The sequence below is a fragment of the Heptranchias perlo genome, chromosome 1, assembly GCF_035084215.1.
Source record: "Heptranchias perlo isolate sHepPer1 chromosome 1, sHepPer1.hap1, whole genome shotgun sequence".
NCBI lineage: Eukaryota > Metazoa > Chordata > Chondrichthyes > Hexanchiformes > Hexanchidae > Heptranchias > Heptranchias perlo.
The window spans coordinates 93,806,228-93,827,074 of record NC_090325.1 but is presented as its reverse complement, the minus strand read 5'-3'; the positions used below and the strand labels follow the sequence as shown (position 1 = coordinate 93,827,074).

General features: G+C 39.0%; 1 protein-coding gene across 6 annotated transcripts in view; it reads left to right on the top strand.

Moving 5' to 3' along the window:
* LOC137324449 (kelch-like protein 5) overlaps positions 1 to 20,847 on the top strand; it is a 144,851-nt gene that overhangs the window by 40,442 nt on the left and 83,562 nt on the right. Inside the window, exon 2 of one of the 6 annotated variants that reach the window (XM_067988740.1) lies at positions 9,011 to 9,172. The exons of 4 other annotated variants lie outside the window; for them this stretch is intronic. Coding sequence is in view for 1 of the 2 variants with exons in the window: in XM_067988777.1 (XP_067844878.1) it covers positions 9,874 to 10,256 (383 nt within the window). In the remaining variant the exon portion in view is untranslated. Of the gene's footprint in view, positions 1 to 9,010; positions 9,173 to 9,873; positions 10,257 to 20,847 lie in introns of those variants that run through there. One more of the 6 variants, XM_067988777.1, reaches the window with a different exon arrangement.

The window sequence follows — 20,847 nt, the reverse complement described above, 5'->3', positions numbered from 1 at the left end:
TGGAACGAGCTGCCAGAGGCAGTAGTAGAGGCGGGTACAATTTTGTCTTTTAAAAAGCATTTGGACAGTTACATGGGTAAGATGGGTATAGAGGGATATGGGCCAAGTGCAGGCAATTGGGACTAGCTTAGTGGTATAAACTGGGCGACATGGACATGTTGGGCCGAAGGGCCTGTTTCCATGTTGTAAACTTCTATGATTCTATCATACATGGGATGGTAGGAAGAAGGGACAAAATACATTTTTTTGAAATAACACCCATATGTTATAAAGCATCATTCAGCATTAAATACATTGTTATGAAATATTTGTGGAAGTGCATTCACTGATTTGTATCCCCACCATGGTGTGTAAATAAAACTATTGACTTAATATATACCTTTTACAGAGACAAATTATATTGGTGGATTATGAATGTAAGTAACCTCTAAATTGAGTGATGTAGGGAGATCTTATTTATTAGGCACATTTTCTTTATTTCCCTGCATAACCTGTTATGTTTGTTTCACTATCTTGAAATAATGCGATGTCATGAAAATGGTTCCTTAAAAAAAATTGTTCACTAACGTGCAGAAACGCTAACTAAAGATTTAATAATTACAAGCTGCGGCAAATTCGTAACCTTTTGTTTTCTTAATCTTGATGTTGATCCAGAATATAATTTTTAATAAACTCAGATTAATTCATTGGAGAACCATTGTACAGTATGATAGAATACTGGTGCGCTAGGTTATTGTATAATTTAAATTTGTATGGCTAAATAACCATGCACTGCTTTACAAAGTTGTTGTATTTAAAATATTTATAAGTTTCTTTTTTGTGGCACGGGAATATTGATCAAGTGTAGACTGGCCTTTCATGAGTCTATCCATTAACTGTGATTGTCCAAAGATATTTTGACCTTTTTGTAAACCATTACCTAAATTCAATTATTTTCTTAAAGTAGTTTTTTTCTTCCAGACTCTTCCCCCTTTCCTATTTTTCGCACTTGCTACACTTTAATAAAATGGATAGTACTGTTTCATTCAGTAGATTTCTCTGGCTGCTGGCAGGAAGGATTTGAACAGAGATGGTCCATGTCAGTTTGATCAGATGTGTTTTCTCCATCCACCTCTCCGCTTCTTAAAAAAAATAGTGCATGTTACCTCTGCGCCGCTTTCTGTTCAGTGGCTTGTCTGACAAATCTGAGGCATTTGAATTAGTGATTGGAAAAAAGTTGAGGTCCAGGAGAACTGCTCATGCTACTTATCCCAGGGCTGAATCAGTCTTGTATTTGTTTGTATGTGCAATATGTATTTAAATATATGATTCATTTGGAAAATAATGCAGTACAGGCCAGATTTTACTCCATTGGTTGGAAATGTTGTAACTGCACAGTCTGGAGTTTGTTGAAGCTTGTTTTAATCTTTGAATTTAATTGTATCTCTTTTGAAGGATTTTATGTAGCAATTGCCTGTCATGCAATCCAGCACTTATTTTCATCTGAAATATTCTTATTTTTTCTCAGAAATTTAAACTTGTGTCCAATATATGAAAATGCTAAAGATAACGTCTCATAGGAAATTGAACATTGAAGGATTGAATTTCCTCTAGTAGCTCACTGGTTAATACATTTGTGTAGTATTCTTTTGGGTGCTATTTTAACGCAGTTCTTAACTCATTTAAAATAATCAGTTGTTAAACACTGTGTTACCAGAGGAAATTAAACCCGTAGAGGTTTTGTAGCTTAAATATATTTTTCTGTTGCTGACTTTGTAAACTGATTTCTAGCACTTTTGTCATCCCGTTCCTTTGGGTTCCCTTTGCAATCTTGTTAAAAATTTTAATCTATAAATTATGAAATTTATTGTTTATAATCACACTACGTCAAGGTTACATCCTATTTAAATTTTATATTAATTGATTGTAAGTTAGCTTGATACACTTTATTTATATTTTTCTTTCATCTAGTTTCCCAATTTTTTACCCCAATTTCTAATTGGAAGAACATTGAATGTTGTTCTGTAATGTGCATTTCCTCTTTTTAATAAGATTAATACTGCTTCTCACATGGCCTTAGACGTCAAGTTCAAAATCACTTGGAGTTCAGGCTGAAAAATTAGCATTCTCAATCCATCAGTTTTAGCCTCAGGGAGGCAAAAAAGTAATTTTCCAGAAGGCGCTACTAATCTTTAATGCATTTGTATTGTTTTATGACTTCAAAAGCAAATGAAATATGTTTTATTTTAGGAGAAAAATCTGCCTCAGCTGTAGCATATACCATATAGAGTCTACCTAAAGCCACTTTTGAGAAACATAACTTCCTTGGAATCCAATTATCACTAATCTTTTTAATCATTATAATAGTTAAATATTTTGGATTTTGTTTAATTTTAATGTGTTGGGAGCTATCCATAGCTATGTTTTGAAATTCTAGCCAGGATTTTGTGCCTCGGTGGTAACCCGGCATAAAGTTGGTGGGGCAGGTATAGAGCCTGTTGTTTGTCCCGCTGCTGATCCTGGCAAATTTTTCATGGTCAGACTAATTTGAGCAATTTTGGCAGGCTCCCGTCAGGATTCCCACCTGTATTGGCAAGCCTGTCTAAGGGAGGGAGGGAAATGAATGTCTAGGACTTCAGGACCTACATCAGTGAAGCATGGCTGGTTGCCTTCAGGGCAGCTGAAGACATTTTATTTTTAAATTTCCCGACCAAAGGGATTTAAATTTTAAATCCCCCACCCACCCACCACAGCATTGCATTGCCAGGATTGCACTGGTGTTTCTAGCATCAGCTTGCTATGGTATTAACGACAGGAAATGCATCGTATAACGTTTTCTCATGATTAACGTTTTAACCTTCCACTATGGTGAAAAATTATATGTATATGCATCTGGTAAAAAATATTGACCACCTTATTTCTTAAGCCTTCACATGTTAACAGGAATTTTCTTTACCCCTTGTGTTGTTTGTATGTGTTCTAAGAAAGGAATGTGCTTATTAAGCTTAATGGTTTTCGGATTTCAGGCTTTCTTGTGTTATCTGTGAGGTGTTGCAGTACCTGGTTTCTGCCGCTAGCAATTGCTAGTATATTTACATATAACAGCTTAGTAATAAATGACTGGCGCTAAAACCTGAACATTTTCATAGGCTCCATTCATTCAAAAATTGCACTTGTCACACTAAACTTTCTCAATTTGTGGTCTTTACTCTGCAGTGCTTAAATTATTTACAAATTATAACTGTTGGTAAATTACCAGTTGTTTGACATAAGGAGACATTATTGCCAAATTAATTTGAGAAATCAACAAAAATACATTGATTTAAAAACTGGTCTAGTAAATTTTGCATGTTGTCAACTAATGATTTCCTATGTCCAGTTTTTGGGAACAGGGTGGGTGCTTGGGATTAGAGCTACTGCTTGTGTGGTGGATAAACACCAACTCAGATTGGTGGGGTTGAATGGACTGTTTCTGTGTTGTAATTTCGATGTAATTCTATGTAACAAGACCCCAAGATCCTTGCACCAATGTTGCCTTTTTTTAAAAATTGCAGTCATGGACATTATGGAATATGTTACAATTTTTTTTTAAACATTTCAACCTGAAGCATAATGTTAAATATAATTAAATAGTCGCATTAAACTTGATTTACCTTGTAACCCAGAATTGAGCATGTGTTGTACTTTGTATCTATTTATTGTGTACTATGTGATCTGCAAAATTGTGTTGAACGAGGCTGATTATAATACTAACTGAAGAAGCATTCCTGCTAATAGGCAGTTTCATTCAAAGGATCTGATTTGGTTTTCCCCTTATGAAAACTGGCTATTAACTAGTTATATATCCCTTTGTTTCAGATGCTATTGCCCATTACGACCACTTTTTCTTTTTAAAAGGGTGTGAATTGATTCAAAATAAGAGATCTAGGTGCAGTCCCTAGCTGCACACATTCTGAGTGGAAAGACAAATTATAGACCACTATAATATATAGCTAACTTTATTGTTGTGCAGTTCCTTACTATATTTAGGTATTATGACCTAGGTTTTCTGCCACGCTCCTGCTGATTTTCAGTAGATTTGGGATGGGTGGAGGCAGAAAGCAACGCTGGGATGCCCTTTGCTGTGTGCCTACCTCCCTGTTTTTTGGCGGTGGATCATATCGGAGAATGTTAGCCCATATACTGGTGGGCCGATGTTAATTTGGTGCAGATGAGGTAAACACGCTCTGCCAAGTTTTGCCCACCTTTGCCCAATTTGACAGTAGGACATGGGCTGCCTGTTAGACCCCCCGTCCCAGCATTCAAAAGTCAGCAGAGGAAGCCTCGGGGCTTCAGAAGAAGAGGGGCTTGTGCGAACATGCTTGGAGTAAAGTCGTGCACAGATCCCATCAGCAAAAGAAAACATTTTGAGGAGAAGATTATTTTTTTCAGGCGGCTCAACAGCTGCCTCGTGCTTCTGCTACCGCAAGTCTCCAATCTGCTGCAGATGCCCCCACTAAGTTGGAAAGCCTGAGTTTATTTCTTGTTACAGTTACTGAAACATCCTCTGTAATAGAAAATTTAAGATGACATCCTGAAACCCTAAATTTGTAGCATTTTCTTTGTGTTTCAGACACTTTCTACTGCTGGAAGTACAGTTTCAGATCCATTTGGTTTTTGGTGCATAGATTATTAGAAACATAAGATGGCCTAGATTTGAATCAATGGTAATTTCAAAGAAACATCCTGAAAGAAGATCTATAAACAAGGTTTCTTGGCTACTATATCTTGTGTCAAAGATGACCACAACAAGTCTCCCAAAGCGTAGAATCATAGGAATTTACAGAACAGAAAGAGGCCTTTCAACATACCATGTCTCCACCAGAAGAAACTATCCACTCAGTCTTATTTCCCTGCTTTTTCTCCGTATGTCCATAAATTTTTCTTTTCAAATATTTATCCACTTCCCTGTTAAAAATTTTTATTCTGCTTTCACCAGTTCTTCTGGTAGGGCATTAACAACCCTCTGCATACAAAATTTCTCCTATCCTCTCCCCTTGTTCTTTTGGTGATGATCTTAAATTTATTCCTTCTAGGTACCAACTCAACGACCAGTGAAAATGATGCTTCCCTATTTACCTCATCAAAACTTCTCACAATTTTGCATACCTCTATCACGTCTCATCTTAACAATCTTTTTTTTATCTTTCACCAACTTCCTATCCACGCTGTCATATTCCCTTTGATACAATGTGGCTTAATTTTTATCAACCAGGTGGTACCTTATCAAATGTCTTTTAAAAATCTCCAGTTCGCTGACACAACTCGGGGTTCGGTGTCTTTTCTACTTTCATTTCCACCAAAATCAGCCCTAAGTATTTCTTAGTGAGATTAATTTTGAGCATCAAAATGTAACTCAGTGTAAAAATAGTGCATTACTTTTAATTTTAGTGATGAAGGACATAGGAACAGGAGCAGGCCATTCATCCCCTCTAGCTTATCCCTTCTATTAGATCATGGTTGATCTGTATCTCAACTGCAATGCTCCATCTTTGATCCGTATCCCTTGATATCCTCACCTAACAAAGATCTATCATCTCAGTTTCAAAAAGTTCAATTGATCGCGCATCCACGGCTTTTTGGGGGGAGAGATTTCCACTAGCTTTTATGTGAAAAAGTGCTTCCTGATTTCACTACTAACTTGCCTAGGACTCATTTTAAGATTATTTCCCCTTTATCCTGGACTCCCCCATCAGAGAAAATATCTCTGTATCTACCCTATCAAATCCATTTATCGTTTTAAGTACCTCAATTAGATCACCCCTCAACTTTCTAAATTCAAGGGAATACAAACCAATTTTATGCAACCTATTCTCATAGGTTAACCTTTTAAGCTCTGGTATTATTCTGGTGAATCTGCGCTGTACTCCCTCCGAGGCCAATATATCCTTCTTGAGGTGCGGTGCCCAAAACTGAACACAGTACTCCAGATGGGGTCTGACCAAGGCTTTGTGCAACTGAAGCATCACTTCCTTACTTTTGTATTCCAACTCCCTTGAGATAAAGACCAACATTCCATTAGCCTTTCTGATTACTTTTTGTACCTGTGCACTAGTTTTTTTAGTGATTTGTGTACAAAGACATCTAAATCCCTTTGCTCCTCCACGGCTCCTAGTCTCTCACCGTTAAGAAAATATTCCGATTTGTCATTCTCAGACCTCACACTTCCCCATATTGCCATTGTTTTGCCCACTTATTCTATCTATCTCCATTTGTAACTTCCTGCTCCCACCTACACAACTTACTCCTAACTTGGTGTCATCTGCAAACTTGGATATACAACTCTCTATTCCTTCATCCAAATTATTAATATACAACAGTAATGATGAAAGTGATGTGAAATATATTCATGGTAACTTATAAATCAGGTAAATTGCCTATTGAATTTTCATGGGGTATACATTTCTAGTGTATAATGCTACAAATGATGAATGTGCTAAAATTTACCTTCAATTCATAAGATATCCAATGAAAATTGGACTGAATTCTGTAAGAGACAATTTTCTTGTTGATGATTCTGGGCCCAAATTTCCTGGGGGGGCCAGTAGCATACCCACAAATACCAGCATTGAGTAAAGTGGAAAGGCATTAGGGGAGCCCACAGGAGTGCTGCATGCTAGGGTGATGGTCCAGAATGCTCCAAAAATAGAAGCCTGCAAAATTTAAATTGGCTTTCTGATAAAGGGGACAATTTCAGTCTCCTCAACTTTTTAGCTAGTTCTGTCAGCTTTGCCTTCAAGCTGCTTTCAAGTGCCACATTTGGCTCTCTCCTCCCAAGAGATGTGCCGCTACTGGTGCAGGCACCTACCTGAATTATTTAAATACCCTGACCCAGGAAATTTTGTTGTGATCAGGCACTTTTCTCAGTGGCAGATCGTGATTGATGGTGGATATTTCGGTCCTCTGTCCTTAAATGTTTTAAGGGGACGTATTTTCATTTTATTAAACTATCTGGGAAAAAACTATTGATAATTGGCAAAAGAACCAGCGGGGAGATGAGAATTTTTGTTATGCAGCGAGTTGTTATGATCTGAAATGCACTGCCTGAAAGAGTGGTGGAAACTGATTCAATTGTAATTGTCAAAAAAGAATTGGATACATACTTGAAAAGGAAAAATTTGCAGAGCTATTGTGAAAGACTAAGAGGGTGGGACTATTTGGCACAGTGAGCTGAATGGCTTCCTTCTGTGCTTTAAGATTCTACGTTTCTGTGATTGAGACATGCCAATTTTCTTTTTCTGTGCTCTGGTTCTGAGATCAGTTTAAATTAGCTTCTATTTTATCCGTGCCATTCGGGTCTCCTAGCAATCTCTTGATTATTGATAAATAATCATCATAGATATCCTCTGCTGTCACAAATTGAATTCCTGCTGTGTTAGATATTGGAAAAATCAGAAGAGTAGCATTGAGAAATAAAGGTGAAGCAAATAGGCTTGGTCTGATACCAAATATTTAAAAGTTACTTAATCATAGGAGAAGTTGCTAAAAAAGGTAGAGACTAGCTTTGGAAGTGGCTATGATAATTTGATACACTTCTGTCGAATTTGGTACCTTTTGGTCACTTTGCAGTGGTATGAATACATCTTGCTGTTTTTCAGGGCACTTGGTTACTGTGGGAACCTGTCACTGAAAGCAGGCAAGTTATTGTTACTTGTGAATCACTACAGTAATTTTACAATTCTGTGAGATTACATATGAAACCTTCTGTTTTTCAGAATGACTGAAGTGATTGATTGCCCTGGTTCCGGAAGCATTTTCTCACAGGGAATATTTGAAAAACAAATTTAGCAAAATCTAATTATTTTTGAAGAGTACAAGTTATGAAAAGTTTTGAAAGGGTAAATAGTGAAAGGTTGTATCCACTGTTGGCGAATCGCTAAAAAGGCGGCATAGGCTCAGGATTCACTGGAAGAATTTTCCCACAGGAGGTTTTTAGGACATAGAATGCTTTACTACAAGTGGCTGTTGAAGCAGAGCCTATAACGTAATTTAACAAATTGGACAGTTATTTGAAAAGGAAGAGTATATGAGGAAAGGGCAGAGGAAAGGAATTAAGTTGATAGCTTCAGTTGAAGAGCTAGCATTGGCACAGGTGCAATGGACTCAATAGCCTCTAGCTCTGTTGTAATTTCTATGATTCTAGTATTAGTTGCCATAAAAACTACACAGAAAAAAAAGTTGAAGTTTCAGTCTGAATTATGAAGGACCAGAAGCACTGATTCCAGTGGCAGTCAAAATATATCAAGTTACAGTAAAATAATGGATAGATTTGGAACTGGGTTGAGACTGCCCAAACTCATTTTACACAGGACCAATGCAGCCAACAGAAAGGAGATTGTTATGCCATCGTTATGACCTGATTTCAAACCCAAATGAAAAAGCATTGTGCTAATCAACTGCACCTCTCAGTTCATTAGGTGTTCTAGTGCTTAACTATTTATTCCAGGATAATTTTTGCATTCTGATTGAGAGAACCACAGCACATGTTCAGTTTATGCTCACACTTAATGGTGCTGCCAAAGTTTACTCTCCACTATTTCATCATTGGTTGGTAGTGATCTGAGACCAGACTCTACACCACGAGAACACTATGATGTTTCTTCCATTTTCAAAACCGGTACCTTCATGCATGCAATTGATTGGCCTGCAATTGATTGCATCAACTCTTTGGCCTTTTAAAATTTTAAATACCCCTCTTCTCGGCATGTAGCAACGCTGAATGCCAGGAACAAACAGATATCTCTTGCGCCCAGCATCGCTATGGCAAAAATGATGTAAAATATGTTGGATGATATATTTAAGTCATTTGTGTACTATTACAATTCATCTACCCACATATGGGCAAAAAAAGGGCAGTGACTTGACAGAATCCACCACAGGGGCCCATTTCCCACCACTGCTCACCCCCGTCACGCCAAGTTAGCAATGCAACATGTTCAATAGTTCCGCAGACTGGGGCCAATATTTCATAGATTCATTCTGTATTTTTCAGTCAGGTCAGTGGATCACCACCTGATAAAGAAAAAATGTTGAGTAGCTGATTAATACAAAAGCCAATCAAAGATGTATGGTGTAGTACTTCAGACAACTGAAAAGTTCCGAATCTAACAACAAGCTCCTTTTAAAGCTTCATTTCTGGCTTCTAATAGCCAAGGTAGGACGTATTTTTCAATCTATTGCAGAAATGAAAATTTAATGTTTTTTACTTTATTACTAAACAATTTTTATTCTTTTTTTACTTTGAAACGCTTTGATTTTTTAAATTAAACACTTAGGCTTGCAAGAAGCAGAAAAACCTGAGATGTTAATTTTGCTGTGTATACAATTAGAGAGCGGTTGCAGTAAGCTGCCAAGGAGAGTATTTAAAGGGTTAATGTAATAAAGAGGTGGGAATGCAAATGGCAAAGATTGTGATAGGTTGCTACATGTAAGTTGCTCTTTCATTCATTTGTGGTTTAGAGGAAGGGGAGTGGTGGTGTTCAGCTTTCAAAAAGGGTTTAATGAATGCTGTCAGTGTTTTTGAAAGCAGCTGGTCGGGGTGTAGAAATGAGGGCAATGAAAAGTGCATTGATTATCGTAGTGTATGTTGATTAAGAGTTGCGCTTGATTGAGGACACAGGTTCATTCCTGCCTCCTCTTCACATTATTCTCATCATCTTTGTCATTAGTTGACATTCTGATGGTGAAGATTTAAGAAGATTTTATTTCCATGTAAAAGCAACCTTGTTTCAGTCAGCCAGAAGCAGGAGTCTAGAAAGCATATCTCTTTAGACTGGGCTGTGCTATACACTGAGCTGTCTTACGGTGCAGCACAGCTTGCTCTGTTGCCTTGACAATTGCTTAGGTGAATAGAGAATGTCTGTTTCTCGCAAAGAATTTGATGTGAAGCAGATTTTACGTATCCGGTGGCGGTGGTTCGGTCACCCTGCGTCGTCTCCTGCCCCATCCAGCGACAGTCGACGGGGAGATTTTTGGAACAAAGAGCAAGGTGCATCAAATAATGGGAGGAAATTCTTAGACCCTGGGCACCTGCCTCTACCGTTGGCTTCCATGAACTACCAGAGATCCAGCCAACAGGAAATTCAAAATGCACCACCTTGGCATATGCCCCACGCCCCAGATCTTCCCTCATTTGAGTTTACTGCTGACAACTGTGAGGGTGCACGTTGGCATGACAAGCATGAAGCTGAGGATGAAGGGAGTGAAGAAGAGAATGATACAGACAGCAGTTCCTGCAGGTTAGGATTCATAGTTTGAAACAAGGCACCGCCAGTATTACTAATCAGATGTGTTTCATCTCTTTCTCCCCATTATTCTGGCAACCTGTAAAGTGTTCCTTTTGATATCTGCATTATGTTTGCAATATATGACAGTTTAAAATTTGAGCTGATCCTGAAGAATTTCGTACTCTATATGCTTTCATTTTTATGGTATATTAATACCCTAATATGCTTGTCAGGTAAAACCTATTATTCAGAATTACCACAGTACAACATCACACACAGTGCAGATCTGAAAAACATCATTACACAATTTTTAGATAAATGAAATGAACATTTTTCAACAAAGTTCATTAATATTAGTACAAATTGAAATTGCTGTAACTTCTAATGCTACATAGTTCCCCTTGTATTGCAGCTACTGTCTCATTGAAGTTCTCTGGTTCTAATTTTATAAAGAAAAGTAATGACATCGAATTTGCAAAAGTTATCCTGCAAGTACCTATAATACTCATATTTGTAAAAGATAAGAAAAAAATGTGCTTTTTTAAATCTTGAAAGATGTATTTAATCTTTTTAAAATTTGGTTTTATCCACTACATGATGCTTGTTGATATATAGTGTGCATAATGTTTTTGTATTGAATAAAAACGTGTACTTTTGAAAGAAAATCTGATTTGTCAAATGAAAGCGGCTAAATTACGGAGGACGTTTAATATAGTAACTCAGCAACCACTGTAGTGTAATATTTCAGGCTGTTTAATCAGTTTGCTTTAGCCATTCATTGTACAGTACCGTAGATTTTTCATAGTATTAAAAAGGTGTTCTACTTGGAGAGAAAAGGAGCTATAAATACAATACACCACATAATTTTCATCAGTGCTTTGTACAAGCACCACAATTATGTTGTTACAACAGATTGCTGTTGTTGGAGCACAGTATTTTTGCAATATGATTAATGTCATTGTTGTATTGATGAATAGCTTTATCAACATCTTGATCAGAGTTGCAATGTCCCTTTAGTAGTTAATGTATTTTTAAATTTAGAATTGTTTCAGTGTACATGGAGACATTGTTTACATGGGAAAGGCTTCAGATGTAAAACAAACCATTTTAGTGCTTACCAATGTAATAACCGTTGAATAAATCTTGTACATGGTATTTCTTGATATAGTAGATGAACATGGTTCGAATAGTCTATTGGGTAAAATATTACAAACCTGGTCCACCAGTACAGAATATGTCATGACAAACTCAATTCTCGTTGCACAGCACTGCATGTAAAATCTATTTTCCCTGTTTTTTATTTTAATTTTAGACTTTGTTTCTTTAAACCATAAATATTTAGCAGTTGCATTACGATATACTTATGATCTCAAAGAGCTCTTAGCACAAGATTTCAAGATAACAATGTCCAAAAATATTTATAGTAGATGAATAATTGGCACCATGCAAAATATTTAAAATAATCAGCTCCAGTTTAAAGCTGCAAATAAATTGTCATTGGTACAAAGTAAGTCTTTGCCGTGACTGCTGTGTTTCAAGCACTGATTTATGCCTATTTTCTGATCCGTTAGGGCGTTTGACACATGAATTTATTAAAGTTGCTGAAACCATAACTAAAACATACGTATTGATTTGTTCTAAATGCAAATCAGATTTCTCCACCCTGCAGTTCTTGTTTATAAACCTTTTGTATAAAAAATGTAAATGTAATTCTTTTTGTAGCCAACTTGATCTTTGCAGGTGTAATCTGCTGTGAAGTCCCCTTGGGTGAAGTGTTGTCTGATGAGCGATGGTAGGTTGTGTGTTGTGTTTATCAGTACAGTACTGTGGACAGTCAGAGAAACAGGTCAGGACTGCACAGCTGCAGCATTTCCATACGAGTGTGAATCTAAGATTGGCCATGTGAAATAGCATTTTTTAGGGAAAAGTTAATTTACCAGAATGTTTAGCTTGTGGATATGCTTGATAGGCCAGTTTTTTTTAAACTACATTTTGCTATGCCTAGTAAAATATGCTACTCTGTGAATTAGACAAAATCAATGAACTTTCATCGAACGTATGTTCTTTGTTACCACTGTGGGAAAGAGCAAATCTAGATTTTCTAAGTGCTTCAGCTGTCCTTATGGTTTCCGCTGCTAACCTAGTCCTAATTGGAAGATGGATTCTCTCACGGATATTGGAGGCCACTGTGGGACAATTATGGGATAGTATATAAGTGCACTGCCTAAGTTATGGTCACGGTTCAGGACTATTGAATATTGACTGGGAATGCATTACTGTAACTTTATATTTTACATGTCATAATATCAATTTTAATTATAGGAGTTTTTTGGTGGGCTTAAATTTCTTTAAAACTTTTTATATATAATAAAGGGAAAAGGAATTGTGTGTGGGGAGAGGAATTACTTTCAATGTAAAATACCTCTATCCTCAGTTCAAATTAGAAGGAAAAGTTAATTTTAAATAGTTCCTTTTTTTACATGAGAATTTTGATTTTTAGGACTGAATTTATCAATGGAGCAGTTTCGTTGTCAGAGCAGGATCTGGAGGAGACTTCTGCCTGCCACCCCATCCCTGCCATGACCCCAACCCACCCTGGGTCAGGGCTGATTATCTATGTCCGATGAGCTCCCGGCAGGATCTCCGCTACCAAGAGGGAGCCCACCACTGCCCAGAAGCAATATGTGCCAGTGCTGCAGCGGGACACCTGCTATAGCACCAGAAGAAGGAGGGAGCCACGATTAAAGGGTCAGAAATTCCAATTCAAGCTAAGCATGTAAGCATAAGCCGAATGGCCAGGAAGTAGAAGTGAATGGCCTTATGGGATGGAGACGAGCCTACTACTAGGCCCTCTTCCTCCAAAAAGCTTTCTGGCGCTGCCCCAGGATGTCCTGTCAACTCCCTCCTGGCAACCTTTGAGATTTGCAGTGGCAATGATGGTAGGGAGGGATATTGGGCAGGGACTTGGGTCCTACCATCATTTACATTTGACGGAATGGTCTTGACTTGGGCAGTCTACTTCCCTGCAGAAGAGAAAAAGAGATAAATCTAGGTTATGAAGAGCAACAGAACCAAACTAATTTTCATTAAAGGAAAGAAAATTGGGCCTTTGGATGTGTTTTACACCTTTAAAATGCTGAGAGGCATGGTCAATGTAAATATAAGCAAGTTATTTAACTTTGTGATTGCTCAATGAATACCAAATTTGCCATGCCTCAAACAAGACAAGGGACAACAAAGGGAAGGGGCCATTAGACCCAACCTGATTTCAGGGATTATTCTTACCTTTCTGCCTTCTCACCATATCCATCAATCCCACCTGTCTGAAGAAATGCATCCAATTGCCTCTTGAACCCCATCTATACTGTTCACATTAAAAACAGAAAATGCTGGAAATACAAAGCAGGTCTGTCAGCAGCTGAAGGGTAAGCAACAAAAAACATCATAACCGATCTTTTCTCTTCATAAATGCTGACTGATCTGCTGTGTATTTCCTGAATTTTAAATTTCCATTTTTTTTTTATAAATTAAGGCTTTAATGGTGTTCCCTGGTAGCTTATTCCACATCTCTGTTACCGTTTGGGATTGCTAGATGTTCAATTTTGTAGGAAAAAATAGTATCCTTACATTAATGGAACAAAAACGACATCTGTGTTCCATCTAAATTCATTTCACTTCAGAGTTAATTATAAAAGTTAAAGCAGTCTGTAAGATCCAGATCTGTGTAGATGAAAATGTTTCCCTCCTTTCACCAAAAGTACAGAATCTCTATATTATCAGAATCTTGAATATAGAATCATTACAGCATAGAAGGAGGCCATCCCCTGCTCTTTCCCCATAGCCTGCAAATTTATTCCCTTCAAATATTTATCCAGTTCCTTTTTGAAAGCCACGACTGAATCTGCATCCACCACCCTTTCATTCCAGATCATAACTACTTGCTGCGTAAAAAAGATTTCCTCATGTCGTCTTTGGTTCTTTTGCCAATCACCTTAAATCTGTGTCCTCTGGTTCTTGACCCTTCCGCCAATGACAACAGTTTCTCTTTATTTACTTTATCTAAACCCGTCATGATTTTGATCACTTCTATCAAATCTCCTCTCAACCTTCTCTGCGCTAAGGAGAACAACCCCAGCTTCTCCAGTCTATCCACGTAACTGAAGTCCGTCATTCTAGTAAATCTTTTCTGCACCCTCTTTAAGGCCTTCACATCCTTCCTAAAATGCGGTGCCCAGAATTGGAAACAATACTCCAGTTGTGGCCGAACCAAAGGTTCAATGTAACTTCCTTGCTTTTGTACTCTATGCCTCTATTTATAAAGCCCAGGATCCTGTATGCTTGTTTAACTACTTCTCAACCCGTCCTGCCACCTTCAAAGATTTGTGCACATATACCCCCAGGTCTCTCTGTTCCTGAACCCCTTTAGAATTGTACCATTTAGTTTATATTCCTCTCCTCGTTCTTCCTACCAAAATGTATCACTTCGCACTTCTCTGCATTAAATTTCATCTGCCATGCGTCCGTCCATTCCACCAGCCTGTTTATGTCCTCTCGAACTCTATCACTATCATAGAATCATAGAAGTTTACAACATGGAAACAGGCCCTTCGGCCAAACATGTCCATGTCGCCCAGTTTATACCACTAAGCTAGTCCCAATATCCTCCTCACTGTTTACTACATTTCCAAATTTTGTGTCATCTGCAAATTTTGAAATTGTGCCCTGTACACCCAAGTCCAAGTCATTAATACATATTAAAAAAAAGCAACAGTCCTAGTACCGACCCCCGGGGAACACCACTGTATTCCTTCCTCAGCCATGCCCTCTGCCTCCATATGTGGATTTCCTTTCTGGTCCCAAATCGGCCCACCCTTCCTCTTACTACCCGGTTACGATTTATATGCCTCTAGAAAACTTTTGGATTCCCCTTTTATGTTAGCTACCAGTCTATTCTCAGACTCTCTGCCCCTCTTATTTCCATTTTCACTTCTCCTCTGTACTTTCTATATTCAGCCTGGTTGTCACTCGTATAATGAACCTGACATCTGTCATAGGCCCCCTTTTTCTGCTTCATCTTACTGTCTATCTCTTTCGTCATCCAGAGAGCTCTGGCTCTGGTTGCCCTATCTTTCCCCTCTTGGGAAAAACCTAGACTGTATCCAAACTATCTCCTCTTCAAATGCCGCCTATTGTTCGATTACAGTTTTGCCTGCCAAATTTTTGATTCCAATTTACCCGGGCCAGATCCATTTTCAACCCACTGAAATTGGCCCTCCTCCAATTAAGTATTTTTACTCTAGATTGCTCCTTGTCCTTTTCCGTAACTAATCTAAACCTTATGATACTATGATCACTGTTCCCTAAATGTTCCCTCACTGACTCTTGCTCCACTTGACCCACCTCATTCTCCAGAACCAGATCCAGGAATGGCTCCTTCCTCATTGGGCTGGAAACATACGGATCAAGAAAGTTCTCCTGAACACACTTCAGAAATTCCTCCCCCTCTTTGCCCTTTACACTATTACTATCCCAGTCTATATTAGGATAGTTGAAGTTCCCCATTATCACTATTTTATAGTTCTTGCACCTCTCTAATTTCCCTGCAAATTTATATCCTTCCCATTAGTTGGTGGTCTATAGAATACACCCAGTAGTGTAATGGCGCCTCTATTGTTTCTTAACTCTAACCAAATAGATTCTGTCCTTGACCCCTCAAGGACAGCCTCTTTCTCTCCAGCACTGCAATATTCTCCTTAATCAATAGTGCCACCCCCCCCTCCTTTTTTTTCTTCCCTATCTTTCCTGAACACCTTATATCCAGGAATATTTAGCACCCAATCCTGCCCTTTTTTGAGCCATATGCTATATTCTTTTTCGAAAATAAAGATTAAGTAGGTTTTTTGTTTGTGCTAAATACCTTTCTCTTTTTTCCAATTCTGTGCATCTTTTATAGCAAAGGAGCAGTGGTTGGCCAGTCTTAGGCTTTTGCTTGCCTTTGGGAGGGGCACAACACAGTGATTACTTTTTACTCCCCCCCCCCCCCCCCGCCCCCCCCAACAATATTTCACATTTCTTTTGCTTGACGCATCCCCATAGCAACCTGTATTGAGCTTATTGAGATTTCATTGCTCTAATCTGGCACTGCTCTGACGTGCAGCACCATTACTGCCATTCATTAGAATTTTTAGAAAAAGACCATTAGGTCATACAAACCCATCCCTTTTTTTAGGAATAAATCCCACCTTATCACCGTATATGCCTTGTCTGTGGAAATTCACCAATTTTGTCATAAATTCATTTATATTGTCTGTTTCATGTCATCATAGAACAGAATGTTAATTTCAAAAACAGACCATTCGGCCCATCCGGTCTGTGCCAGTGTTTTCTCCACATGAGCCACATAGTCTAATCCCACTCTCCTTGTTCGTTCCCATACCCTTTAATATTATTTGCAAGCAACTATCTAATTCCCTTTTATAAAAATTTATGGACTCTGCTTCAACAACGGTTGGTGACGGAGAATTCCACATTCTAAACTCCCTCCATGTAAAGGATTTTTTTTCTAACTTCCCCATTAATTATTTTTTAAATTTTAGTCATCCTGCAGTCTTTCACAATCTTTGTCATAATTTGCAATGCTTCCAATTTGGTAAATTTCAATATTGTACCCTCAATTCCTGAGTCAAGTTCATTTATGTCTCACAAGTACCCGTGTGGAACACCTTTCAATTCTAAGGTACTTCCTTTAATCCTTATTCTTAGTTTTCTGCCCTCCAATTATCTATGTGGATACATTCCCTTAATTCCATGCGTCATTATCTTTGTCAGAAGTCTTTTATGTGGTACATTATCAGTGGCGGAACAAATGGGGAGATTGGGAATCACAACCCTCCCCTATCACTTTGACCTCGGCCAGTGTGGCATTGAACTACATCATCGTCCCAGGATGGGTTCAACTAGGGAGATTAACGTTGGATTAAAAGGACAGAAAAAGGCCAAAGGAGACAGGGACTCGTGGAGCTTTGGAAAAGAGAACACAGTGTGTAATACTTGTGGATGCAGAAAAAGGAGCCGGAAGAGAATTGGCGCCATGGTGGTAGTTGTGGTGCCAAAAATGCAGGAGTTGGCAAGAGCCGAAAGAGAGGAGGATTCCGGTGGGCAAACAGGAGGAGAGGTGGCTACTGGGCCGGAGGATGATGTTTCAGGGCCGGCTGATAAGCATTCTGAATGGAGGGAGCCAGGCCCGTCCTCAGAGTAAATCCGAGGTATGGGTGGCCCCAAGGGAGATGTGGAAAACCGGGGTAGAATGTGGAAAGAAGTGGAACAAGGTCCCAGGACAACAGGAACCAAAGGGAGGGACCAGGAATTTGCTCGGAACAAGTAGCTGGTTAGGAAGGTGATAGTCAAAAGGATTGAAAAGGGCTGTCCAAAAGGCTTATTTTAAATCGAAGAGGCTGAAACTGCAGGATGTACGGAGGTCTAAGGGGAAAAAGAGCCCGGGGCTGAGCTACTGGCAGCAACAGCTTGAAGGGAACCAGGACAGAATGAAGAAGGGACAGTCTACAAGATGGAGAAGATGAGTTCATTGGCTAAACTTTGACATTTATTGGTGATCTCCACAGTATTAGTTAATGTGAATGGGCTGAGGTGGGTGGGGGGAGAAGTTAGCAGATAATCTAACATTTTAAGAGGACTGACTTACTGTGTTTGCAGGAAACGTTCTGGGACTTGGACCTGGTAACTAGGGCTTGGGACTCCCCAGTCTGCCTCAGTAACTCTTTCTCCTACTGACTGGGCAAACACTCAGGTATCAGGGAAGCTCTCCCCTTGTCTTTGATCAATTTTACCTCTTATACTAAAGCAAATCGGCTGCGATTTAACAACTGAATAATGGTTTAAACTCAGCAACTATTCGTCCCCTCGGCCAAGTCGGTCAAATATGATTTTGTTTAACCTTTTTGCTGCTGCCCGTACTAAGCCCTGCTTAGCCATTACTCCCATCCTTGCCTACACTGGCTCGCTGTTCCCCAATAAATTTAAATTTAAAATGCTTGACATTTGGCCCATCATGTCCATGCTGGACGAAAAAGAGCTACCCAGCTTAATCCCACTTTCCAGCACTTGGTCCGTAGCCCTGTAGGTTACAGCACTTCAAGTGCACATCCAAGTACTTTTTAAATGAATTGAGGGTTTCTGCCTCTACCATCTTTTTAAGCAGTGAGTTCCAGACCCCCACCACTCTCTGGATAAAAAAAATTCTCCTCAGCTCCCCTCTAATCCTTCTACCAATTACTTTAAATCTATGCCCCCTGGTCACTGACCCCTCTGCTAAAGGAAATAGGTCCTCCCCATCCACTCTATCTAGTCCAGTCATAGTTTCATATACCTCAATTAAATCTCCCCTCAGCCACCTTTGTTCCAAAGAAAACAATCCCAGCCTATCCAATCTTTTCTCATAGCTAAAATTCTCCAGCCCTGGCAACATCCTCTTAAACCTTCTCTTTACCCTCTCTAGTGCAATCACATCTTTCCTGTAATGTGGTGACCAGAACTGTACGCAGTACTCAAGCTGTGGCCTAACCAATGTTTTATACAGTTCTAGCATAACCTTCTTGCTCTTATAGTCCATGCCTCGGCTAATAAAGGAAAGTGTCCCATATGCCTTTTTAACCACCTTATCTACCTGTCCTGCTACCTTCAGGGATCTGTGGTCATGCACTCCAAGATCCCTTTGTTCCTCTCCACCTCTCAGTATCCTTCCATTTATTGTGTATTCCCTTGCTTTGTTTGCCCTTCCCAAATGCATTACCTCACATTTCCCTGGATTGAATTCCATTTGCCACTTTTATGCGCACCTGACCAGTCCATTGATATCTTCCTGCAGTCTACAGCTTTCTTCCTCACTATCAAACCACACGGCCAATTTTTGTATCACCTGCAAATTTCTTGATCAAGCCCCCCCACATTCAAGTCCAAATCATTAATATATACCACAAAAAGCAAGGGACCTAGTACTGAGCCTTGCGGAACCCCACTGGAAACAGCCTTCCGGTCGCAAAAACACCCGTCAACCATTACCCTTTGCTTCCTGCCACTGAGCCAATTTTGAATCCAACTTGCCACTTTCCCTTGGATCCCATGGGCTTTTATTTTTTTGACCAGTCTGCCATGTGGGACCTTGTCAAAAAACTTGCTAAAATCCATGTACAGCTACATCAAACTTGTTATCCTCATCGATCCTCCTTGTTACCTGCTCAAAAAATTAAATCAAGTTTGTCAGACACGACCTTCCCTTAACAAATCCATGTTGACTGTCCTTGATTAACCCTTGCCTTTCTAAATGACGATTTATGCTGTCCCTCAGAATTGATTCCAATAATTTGCCCACCACCGAGGTTAGACTGACTGACCTATAATTACTCGGTCTGCCTCTTTCTCCCTTTTTAAACAATGGCACAACGTTAGCAGTCCTCCAATCCTCCAGCACCATGCCTGTAGCCAGGGAGGATTGGAAAATGATGGCCAGAGCCTCTGCTATTTCCTCCCTTGCTTCTTTTAACAGCCTGGGATATATTTCATCCGGGCCTGGCGATTTATCTACTTTCAAAGATGCTAAACCCTTTAATACTTACTCTCTCGCTATGGTAATCCCATCCAATATTTCACACTCCTCCTCTTTGACTACAATGTCTGCATTGTCCCCCTCTTTCTCTTTTTTACTCATCTGTTAAAAAAAACTTTGAGACATCTTGTATTTATAAAGCATAATTAATGTACAAGTTGTTGTTCAATATTAACCTTCGCTAATTGTTCTCCACCCGCCTATGGTGGTTCTACAATTCCAAAATCCACTTTCTCTGAAAACTGAGGTAAAGTATTTAGTATTTCTGCCTTACTCTCCACTACAACCTTGCCGTTTTGTTTTATTTATTCTTGGGATGTGAGCAGTAATGGCAAGGCAGCATTTATTGCCCATCCCTGTTTGCCCTGAGGGCATTAAGAGTCAACCACATTCTGTGTGATTGGCATCATGTGTAAGCCAGAGCAGGTAGGGGTGGCAGATTCCTTTCCCTGAAGGACATTAATGAATCACTTAGGTTTTTACAACAATCCGGCAGCTTTATTACCAGATTTATTGAATTCCGTTTCATGGTTTTACAGGCCTGGACCCCATGGTGGGTTTGAACTCACGGCCTCTGGATTGGCAGCCCAATACCAAAACCACTACACCACCATACCCTGTTTCCTCCATCTCTTATCCACCCTGCATCTACCTTGGTTATCCTCTTATTATTAATATGCCTATAGAAAGAATTTTATTTCCTCTATTTTTTGCTAATACTCTCTTAGCCCTTTGAATCTCAGTTTTTGTAGTTTTTCTACATTTTAATATTTGTCCTAGCTTCCTTTTTTGTTATTTACTCTGTAATTTTAAATTTCATGTTTAATTCCATGATCCTGTTCTTACACTAAGCCTAATTATATTGTGGTTTCCCAAAAGTTCCCCTACTTTTAGGTTGTCAAGTAGTACTTCCTTCCTTCCTTCTTGGAATAGCAACATATTGACTGAGAAAAACATTCTAAATGATGACAAAAATATATT